At 38.6% G+C, this 11049-nt stretch overlaps 1 protein-coding gene across 1 annotated transcript in view; it reads left to right on the forward strand.

Moving 5' to 3' along the window:
• The window catches only part of LOC135468585 (thymocyte nuclear protein 1-like), a 31668-nt gene extending 24178 nt beyond the window's left edge, over nucleotides 1–7490 (forward strand). Inside the window, exons 4-7 of the mRNA XM_064746923.1 lie at nucleotides 206–301; nucleotides 4708–4769; nucleotides 5118–5302; nucleotides 6777–7490. Of these exons, the coding sequence (XP_064602993.1) occupies nucleotides 206–301; nucleotides 4708–4769; nucleotides 5118–5302; nucleotides 6777–6817 (384 nt within the window). The 3' untranslated portion in view covers nucleotides 6818–7490. The remainder of the gene's footprint in view (nucleotides 1–205; nucleotides 302–4707; nucleotides 4770–5117; nucleotides 5303–6776) is intronic.
• The last annotated feature ends 3559 nt before the right edge of the window (nucleotides 7491–11049 follow it).

The raw sequence follows: 11049 nt of genomic DNA on the forward strand, positions 1-11049 counted from the left end.
ACAATAGAATAACACTTGAAGAATGCAAAGTTAGGGATTCCTGATATGTTTTTGTAGGTGTGGGGTATTTAGTGAGCATCACAATGTTAAAGTGGACCTGTCATTAGAATTAGTACCCAGATGCCTTACTAACATACATCACCTGCTTAAGGGGAGATAGGATTTTATCAGTGTACTCTAACATGGCCTTTTCTCTTCACCCTAGGCGAGAAACTTCATGAGGGACCAGATGAAGATAGGACACGATGTGTTTTTTTACCACAGCAACTGTAAAGAACCGGGCATAGCTGGAATATGCAAGGTATGAGCAAGATTTGTGTGTGAGGTTTGAGGACCAGGAGTCAGGGAGATGCTGTTAAAGTTTGTGGTACATATATGATAACACAGACACCTACACGGACAACATTATGACACATGCACTGTACACTGAGGAACAAGAATTCGTCAGAAAGAGCATACCTTCAGTGTTTTCTTCCATTTTTTTCTTTTGTGTATAATCTTTGGAGATGTGCCTTTTTTTTTCATGTTTGTTTATGAATTTGTTTGACGGTTACCAAGAGCTATATCAGGTGGACTAGTTGATAACTCAGTGGTGTTGGCATTGAGAAATATATATATAAAAAATGAATGATCTCTTAGGTCAGATGTTACTTCATGTGACACACTATTTATAGTGTCACAGAGACTTCAGAGTTGGAGTCAAAGTCCTTATCTCGCTTTGGTTGAAGGCAAATGCCTGAATGAGTATGGCTTTACGCCACATTGGCAATATTTCAGTCATGTCGTGGTGACAACAATTTGAGAACAGGTGGCCGTTCAGGTTTTCGATATGGTAATGAGAACATCCAAATTTAGAGAAAAATGTTCAGACATGTTTAAAGAAGAACCAGAACAGTTAAAAATCAAAAACCACTTTCAGGCAAAGAATCCCCTGTGACCATTGAGGTAATTGCCTGCATCCATTATAAACCCATTAGTAAATATCATCAACCATATGTGGGAATTGGAAACAGTTCTCACCAAAAATAGGTTCAATATTCATTATTAACTTTGTGGTGACAATTCATTGGTAAACTGTTAAGGTAATAACTTTCAGTCCATCCTAGACTGGAGTTGTCTCATGCATATAGTGCATAGAAAGGCACCTCATTGGATTGATCAAGGTCCAAGAGCGATAACTGACCTGGACCGTTTATTCTGGGTTAATGGCTGGTCCACAAATGTCTCTTTCAGTGCATAGATTCTGATATATTGCGCAGTGTACAGCACAACTCAGCCTAAAAGTCAATTGCTTACTGTTTGTATCCAGCTTGGAAATACTGAATAATGCTCCACTAGGACTTGACAAACCCTCTACTGGGCTGTGTCAGAAACGTGCTAAGGTGCAAAGGATTGTGGTAGGAAGGTGTGAATATGGTTCTGTTTTGCAGACATATCCTAGTTTGCAAGTGTAGGTGCAGTCTCCTTGTTTCAGCTATTTGAACATATACTCGCCATGAAAAGCGTAAAGTTTGTCTTGCAATGTGTAACCTACATCTGCACAAACAAAATCAACTTCATTTAAGGAGTACATACATGTATGGGATTCAAGTCTCTGAATGGTTTCGATGGTCGCCGTACTAATTTTGATATACATTTATAGTATTCCACATAGAACCATGCAACAGATATTTTATCATAAACTGGCCAAATCTTTGCATAGATGTCACACACCAAAGCGACTTTCTTATGAATAGCACGTGCAATAGCATGCGCTCACCGCCGAGGACATCGCCCTATCACAGGCAGACAGCAGTCTTGTGTGGCCGTGCCTCCACGTGATTTTTCACGCCCATGTCTTATCATTTGTCACGTTCGTATAACCTAGCCACAGCAATCAGTTTTTTTTAGTCTTGTCTGGAGTGTTGACGAAGTTTTCAAGATTAGCCTACGTCAGTAATCCTCTATACAGACATGCTCAGTTACTGACCGAATTGTTACCCGGAAAGTTATACAGAAGAGGGATTTATACAGAAACAGTGAATTCAGCCCCAGCAGCCAGATTTGAGAGATTAATTTATTCCTATTGTTTATGATTGTCAAGACCATACAGTGTGTGTCAGTTAATAAAGTTTGACACTCGTGAGTATTATTTACCTATTCCAATACAACATGCCTGTTCTTCTTCAATTTTGGCAAAGTGTCAGTGCTGGACACTAAGTCTGCCTGAGTTCTTCAAGGTCTATGCATGACACTTTCGAATATTTTAATTAAGCCTGGGGTTAAGATAAGGATTATTCAAATTCACAAATAAAATTTGATATCTAAATTCATCTGGGTGTTGGTCCAAATCGTGTATAAATTTAACACAGAGTCAGAATAGAAAATATTTAAGGGACTTTGTGCCTGCTAAGCCAGAAATTTGAATAATGTGTAAATTGGTGCAGATTGGAAAGTATTATTTCTTTTTCTGTGAGAAAAAACCTTTCGAATGAATAATTTTTTTGGCCTTCATGCATTTACTATATGGTTTTGTACAAATTACAAACCCTCCAGTGACATATAGATAAAATTTATCCTGCCCTGTATGTTTTTTTTTTTTTACTACATGTACTCCTGTACATGAAATTCCTATTGTAATACTGCATTGTTGTTGTACATTGTTGCTCACATGGCGTGTCAGCATCAAAGTCTCAATTTGGTCTGCTAAATCACTGAGTGGCAGATAATTTTTCACTGGCAAATTTCACTCCCACAACGAGGAAAACCTACAGAAGAAACGAAAGATATTTATCCCTCTTTTAATTTGTTATGGGAGGTGAAGAATGAGCTAATTTTAGCAGTCGCATTTACATGTAGCCCGTCGCATTACAAATTTAGCGTAGACTCGTTGGTAAATCATTATTTAAAAGAACTATATTTTCTGTCGTCAACTTTCCAGAGCCAGCGCATAGGCCTACCTAATTACTGACTCTGCAGGTAACTGTCTGTCTACAGGCCCTGTACAAACTCTCTACAAGACCACTAGGATCGCGCTAATCTCCTGCTTGGTTTTGACTTTTAGCCCGAGCTATGCTGTATTGGCATACAAGCTGGTACACAAGTATTATACTGATATTATATATTATAGTATTATACTGACAAGAAAATACCAGGTGTTTTCAGCTTTATTTACATGGCCATTTCTATAATTATGATAGAGGTGAGATAGGGGAAAAGGGAAAACAAATTCAAAATTGTAGCATAGGTTAACTCAGCTGAATCCCAGCACTGCATAGCTGTTCATTATCAGTGTTTTGAAGGTGACACTTTTGGTGACTGGTGAATGACATGAACCAGTGAGTCAGCATGGAATCAGTGCAAACTACAACATTATGAATATATGGGCAGTATTAGGTAGTACATAAAGTAGTATTTTCTGAATATATCTGAAAAGAAAGTACATGTAGTATACCAAGACTTTGGTGAAGCCAGTGTAGGGTTAATGAGTTCAGTGTTATTTTAGTCTGGGAAAAGTGGTAGGATCTAATTTCACTTCCCCATTGGGGCCGAGATATGTAATTAACAGCATAGGACTGTGTCATGAAAAGTGGACTTTTGAACTGTGAGAGTACACGTCTTGCGATACACTAAAGATACACAGTCTAGGCCTCAAGGATCATTCTGATTGTTTCACCAAACTGAAATTAGTTAGTCGGGCACCCAGATCAAAAGTTTAATTACTGTAAAGGGTATCCACCCCCCACCACCCAAAAAAAAAACAACAAAAAAAAAACAAAACTAATTCATTGACTTTGTTATTTTCAATCAGTACAGGAATTATGTATGCAACTAGCTGGGCAGTCTTTGAAATTATACTTGTATGCAACACCCTGCTAATAGTTCCTTGTGATTGAGTCTGTTGGGGTATCATTTGTTCCATTTCATGTATTATTAAATATTTCATTATTTTATCAATGGAAAGAAGCTGAATGTGTTTTAAAGTTAGAAATTCAGGTCTGAGTATTGATTTCTGACCTGGTCACTTGCATCCTAGTGAAAAAGAAGTAGATATTATTTGTTTGGGATATTTGAGAAAGTCAGTGTTATATTGAGGAATGGCAAGCACTTGAGCTTTGAAGGCAGCTTTAAGACAGCACAACTGTAATGGTCCCTTAATTCAAGCCATTGAAGCTCAATTGAAAGGCCGTTATTTACCATGGGGAGTAAAATAAACCAGTATTACCCAGCAGGCATGTTAATTAGTGAGCTATGCTGAGTGGAGTATTACCAAAATATATACAAGCTGGGCTCTTTGTCAGCAATCCTTTTGGTAGAGTTATGTGGACCATGCACAGTTTGACAGGAAAACACCAAGTTCTTGTGACTTCTGGGAAGATATTGGCAAGTGTGTGGGACAACTATTCGTGATGAGAAGCATCAGATTACACTGATTTAATAAAGAAAACCAAGAACACTGTAACTTATCTGCAATTACATAAATGCCAAAATAATTCGGAAGAAACCAGATGTGTGTATATGTTCTTGAAAAATCGTCCATGCTGTGGTGAGTACGTGCTTGCACATCAGTTGTCTATGATGACTAACTGCAGGAGGAACTGTTCATTCCCCTTTGTTAAAATCAATAGTGTTTCAACCATGAAAATGCTAATTTACTATTCGGTATGATATTTACATTCACATCTTATTTTAAGGTCAGAAGTATAAGTGAATTTGTCTTTATTACAGATAGTCAAGGAGAGCTATGTAGACCATACGCAGTTTGACAGGAAAGATCCTCACTATGACAGGTATGTTCCGTCTATAACAGAAATTTAGGCTGAACAGGTTTTCCAAGCCATCTCATATTTAGCATGGTAATGCAGTCAGGCAGCACTATATTGGGATGAGCCTGCAACTAGGAGATGCCATTGAGATGTATGACTGAAAAGTGAAATATTCTTGAGTACGGCATAAAACACCAATCAAATAAATACATTAATGAGGGCTAGTCTTGAACATCTAATTATCCTTTATGTTTTGCAGTTAAAAGGGACCTCCCGTTATGCTCTAGCTTTGTTGTGTGAGCATGTGTGCACATGCCCCGATATAAAATGCATGTACATTGTAGTCTGCATGCATCTCATGTTTTTTTGTAGATCTGCAAAACCGGACAACCCCCGCTGGTTTATGGTGGATGTTCAGTATGTGCGCATGCTGAAGAGGTTCATCCCATTATCTGAGCTCAAGCAATATCACCTGAGGCACAAGACGGAGGGCGGGCCCCTGAAGGGTGTGGCACTGTTTACCAGGGCCAGACTCTCTGTACAGCCACTTACACAAGGTTTGTACATGTACCATCATCTGCCCAGTCCGTTAAGTATGGGCTTGTTCAGTATCAGATAAAGCCTCTGCGCCTTAAGCAAGCTGCTTGCTCTATATCTGAATACATTTCTTAGTTATCATCAGCAGTGATATGGCGTTAAACAACAATCAAATAAATATCATCAGTTTTTTGTCATCTGTTCTTATTTGGAAGGATATTTATTTTGGGGATTTTGTTGTCACATTCTAATAATGTAATAACAGTTTTTGTCATTTAAATATTATCAGAGCAAAAAAACCTCTCCGAACAGAAATGACTACTCCACTTGTGTGGCCAAGTGTCTGATATATTTTCATCACTGTCAGATGACAAAGAAGAAGTTGTTTCAGTGTTGAACGTTTTCCTGCCCAAAATTACAATTTAATTAAGTACCCTAAATGACCTAAAATTTAGCCAACAAAAGGGCATTTTCAGAGGCAAATAAATGTCGCAAAATATTATTTTTGGTGGTGAAACTTACCATTTTTGCAGTAGAATATCATCCCATGCTCCAAGCAAACCTCAAAACACCTTTCTAAAATCAACAGAATTCTCAGAATCGGGAAAAATGGGCAAGGTAGTCATGGACGATTTTGGTCATTAAGGGTAGTTATATTGACAGGCTGGGGAAAGTCTCATTTGTGAAGTTTGTATTCAGTTCGAGAAACTTTGTCACCGTTGAAGGTGCCATTCTTTGCGTGTGTGTCGCTACGATAATTCGTCTGTAATTTTTTTGAATTTTTCACAAATCACACCCTGCTGTATGAGCTGTAGAATGAAAAATCATATGAAGTTTTATCAGAATTACTGCATCATCACATACATCTTCATTTGATTTTTCACCAAATTTGTACAACAGATTGGTTAGTTTGTGAAAAATGCATTTATTTTGTTAAATTATGAAAGACCTATTGTAACTGTCTACATGTATTGCTTATGGTGTGAGTGGCAAGTGTTTCCAATGTAGGCTGCACTACAGGTAAATACATGCTGACACATCAGTACAACCGTTTTTGATATCATTACCTAAAGTGTAACTGCTACTAAAGTTGACCTGATCAGTCTGTGGCTTGTGTTTAGCACTTCTTACTGTTCATACACAAGGATTTAAAGGCCAGAGGACAAATCTGTTGTCCACACCCCTCACATAGCTTCTGACAGACTAGTACTTGGCTGACTGGGTCACCGTTTAAGGCTCATTGTTTTAGCACAGCCTATTACCTTAACTTTGACCTTATGAGAGAGTGTGTAACTTCTCCCTCAGGAAAAACTCAACTGGTTTGCTAAAACTGTGGCAGGGTGGTAACCCAGTTTCTTCTCCCAGAACCACAGGAGTTCTGTCCTGAGTGGTCGTGTGTGTATGTATATATATATATATATATATATGTATATATATATTCTCATGAACCATGGCACTAGTCATCTTACACAGTTGTCCTTCTTTCACTTTCAGAAGAGTGGGATTTTATACTATCGCTGGAGAATGAAAAGTAAGGCATGTGGAGAAAGGCCACAGATCTGGTGTAATACCTTATTGTATTATAGCCCCACCCTAGGGAAATCTCAGATTCCAGGATCCTTGGCATCCTGGACTCCTGGAGAGACCTTAACTACTGCATTGAACTGACCAACACATGCTGAATGGACTGTTCTACTTTCCAACCCAGAGAATGTATAAATATAGAAGGCAAAGTGAAAGTGGACCAAGCACTAGAGTTGTCTGCTTACCTTAGCCTAAACTTAACCCAGATGAGAAAGTGCATCAGTGATAGATGCTGACCATGTGTGAGCTGATGCTGTACAGATGGGAGTTGGATGTGAGAACTGACACTAAAACAGTTGGCTCATTCTGTCACACTATTCATCAACTGGACACCTATTGTAAACCTCTTTACCACCACTATACTTTATCACTAGTGAACTGTTCCCCATCAGCAGCCCAATCCATTGCATGAGTTTTTAACTGAATGCGAGTACATGCACCCTACACCACGATAGAGAATATATACTCAAAATTATAACCTCCCAGAAGACGACTTGTATTTACCTGCATTTTCACACATGTGACTTTTAATTTCAACCATTGTGTGGTGTGCGTATCTTACCAGTGAAATTAGGGAAGTAAAGTTTTTGAAAGTTTTAATTTTGATTTTAATTTTTGAGTGAGTGATTGGGGTTTAACGTCGTACTTAACAATTTTTCAGTCATATGACGCCGAGGGAATCCCTAGATGTGCCTCCTTGTTGCAGGACGGATTTCCACTGCTCTTTAATCTAGTGCTGCTTCACTGAGACGCCTTGCCTTACCAGTAGATCTCAAATGATAGTGGTGCTAATGGCCACAGAGATTTTACAGTTAATTAGTGCCCTCATTTTACTGTGGGCCAGATGTAATAGTAGGAATCTTCAGCATGACATTCCAGTGAGGCAGCATCAAGTGTGCATTATGACCATCTCCTGCAAGAATACATTGTCCTGGTAATACCAACTTGTTAAAAACAGCGTTGGACTGAAATAAGCACACAGCTGGATAACTGTTTTTTTTTAACATGATTTTATAAAATGTGATAAGAAAATCGTTAGCTTTTTCCCTCTACTATTAAATATAACTGTATACTTAAACTCTTGAGCTGTGTAAAAAGTTTGTGTTTGCCTCCGTGTGTGTAAACACAGCTGTGCTGTGAAATCTTTTTTCGTCACTGCAGTATTTACGATAATTGATAAGATAGCTACATCCCAAACAATCTCCTGGGTGTGGAGGGCAGGCTAGTGTTCACACTCCCACACAGATCACTCGGAAAACCTATCTCACAACCACGGTAATAACACAACTATGTGGACGGTCAGAGATGGGCAAGCCTCAAACAAATGAGTCATGGTATTTCCTTGAAATTCTGCGGCAGTCCGTCTGCCCTGTAATCGATACTATATTGGCATGTTGTTATCAGTAAGTATACAGGTCTTTGCAACCTTTTTTTCTGAAGTCTAGGGACGTTTTAGGTACACTAAACCATGTTAAATCATGCAGTGACCATGCAGGCGATGAATAAACGGTTTTGATAGGAAAACTCACCTGAATTATAAGGAAACATTCTGATGAACATAGTCACCTATATAATGGTCATCATGTGTTTAGAGTCTTTGCCAGTGCTGAAGTAGTATTCTAATCACCGATATCATGGTCATCGTCTGACTAGAATCTGCGGGTACTTGTATGCTATTCTGTTCAGCGATATCATGGTCATCATGTGCCTATAGAATCGTTGCAGGTACTTGCACACTATTCTAATCACTGATATCTTGGTAATTGTGTGCTTAGAATCTTTGCAGGTACTTGTATTCTATTCTATTCACCGATACCATGGTCATCATGTGGTTAGAATCTGCGAGGGTACTTGTGTACTATTCGCCTCTGTTTACCTTTAATCTGTTCATTCTGAATTTGGTAAGATGGCGCCTGAATATGCTTGTACTTTGAACAGGAAAATAGGGCCAATAGCTGTAGCCGGAGCATTGAATGGATTTTTCTGGAAGATGGTTTGCCTTAGACTGATGGGACGGGAAGTTCGAATCCAACTCTTATGTACAAATTCGGTTGCCGTTTAATGGAAATTTGCCATGAAGTAATGACATCTCACCATAAACTTGATCGCCCTGTCGATGAGTAAAATGCACATATTCAAGAATACAGCGTGAATTAATAATAATAATTATTAAAAATAAAATCATAAATCGAACGAAAAGAACAGAATATTGTGGCGAAGTATATATCATATATGGATAATCACAGAACCCCACAATGTTATAAGTGAAAAAAAGAAACATGGTTTGTTATAATATTGTTTTTTTTATTTTTTTTATGTCAAGACCGATTCTGAAACAAATCATTTTCCAAGGTACTGCGTTAAATAAACAATGTATATCGGATGCTTTTTCAACGGATACTGAATGATGGTGACAAATGTTGGTGTCGGAAAGCTGATTAGAGTCACAGTTTCATGGTATGGTACACGGCATGTATCACTTTGATTATTGTGATATCAGTTTTGCGTGGTTTAATCCATCCGGGATGAGCTTATGTTTCTCTTGGCGCCGATCTTGCATGTTTTCAAGTCTCATTCTCAGTCTTCCGACATCAAGCCGCTAATCTTTGCTCTGAGCTCAGCATCTAACATTCCTAGTTCAACAGTGTGATACACAGTAGTAAATACCTCTAACGCTGGATCGTTAATGGTATTTTTGAACGAGCTGACACTCTATGAACTGTAATCCTTTAAATTGAACACCTTTTGAATGATATCATGTTATTGCAACATAATACGATATAGACAACACAATAACCCGTTACACCCATAAACAACCCGGGCAGAGCCCAGGTGAAGCCACGACCATCCTCGGGTAGCTTCAGACCTTCCTACGTACGCCCAGAGAGAAAGCCAGTAGGAGTTTAATGGGTTACACCAAGCAAAGAGGAAGAAACAGTATTCTGTTACTTTAACAGATACTTGTAAAGTGATGCAACGCGTGTGCAAGGTGGGCATTTTATTTCCCACATTCTCCATCTAGCTCGCACCTATACCAGATGTATAATGCAAAGCATGTTTATCGGCAGTTTTCAGCATCATGCTAATTAACTCTTGACCTTATACTACAATCACTTTGTTTGCTAGCATGAATAATTCAACAACAGATTAGTTTTAATAATATATATATAAACACGAAAAAATGCCAGATTCTTGATCGATCTTTTATATTAGTGTGGGTCCTTTGTAACATTGATCATCTGGACAAATATGTCCACATTATGTCAAAAAGTAGACTCGATGCAGGTCTGCGCATGTTCCAGAATAAATTGGTAAAGCATAACAGCAAGGTGGTATTTAGTTCCATTGTGTTGACACCTTTTAGTAGATACCAAGCGCGGATCTCAGTGAATGCATACACACATGTTGTTAATATGCCATAATTCAACCAAATGACGCTTATCTTTCATGATTGAAGTAGGCCTACCCTTCGTAAAGGTGTCCACGGTCTGGACATATAAACCTTTGCCTAATATCTTATTATATGGGCCACTTGAAGAACAGTTATATACACTCTACATTGTCGCTATCAAAATAGTCTTAAGTACATGTGCCGGTTTAATTCACGTCCAAATCCCCAGTACTCCTTTCCTGTACATAGATGCCTACTTGAGATTTTCACGCTATCAGCGATCTAGCTAGCCAACACACGGGCGAAATGTGTCCTGTCGCGTGGTGGCCACGTGCTGCTATAGCTGACTGATGGCCTTAGATTTGCGTCAGCGTCGTGGGGTGTCCTATAGATGTGGTGGGATTGTGGTCGTATAGAGTATATACGAGTAAATAACGAGAGAGTTCTCATTCCAGGGCTGTTCTGTAAACTTTTAGGTATATATAGTATGGCCCTAGCACTTATATCATGCAGGATATACACGATGCATACCATTAAAAAAAAAGTTGCGTAGAGTAATTATGGCGGCGAGGAAGACCGTAAGTTACATAACGGGACCATATGCAATCTGTGAATAAAACATTACCTTTATATATGTGTATATATACACACACACTGGCGTGATTTTATCTGGTTTATTTTTACATTTACATTGTTGCAAGGTGTAGCCGATTGTCTTCCCTGCACTTCCTACATCTGCGTTTTCCCGCCTTTTTGTACGATCGTGAGGTTCCGTCGATATAGCATCGGTTG

This window comes from Liolophura sinensis, chromosome 6 (assembly GCF_032854445.1).
Source record: "Liolophura sinensis isolate JHLJ2023 chromosome 6, CUHK_Ljap_v2, whole genome shotgun sequence".
Classification (NCBI taxonomy): domain Eukaryota; kingdom Metazoa; phylum Mollusca; class Polyplacophora; order Chitonida; family Chitonidae; genus Liolophura; species Liolophura sinensis.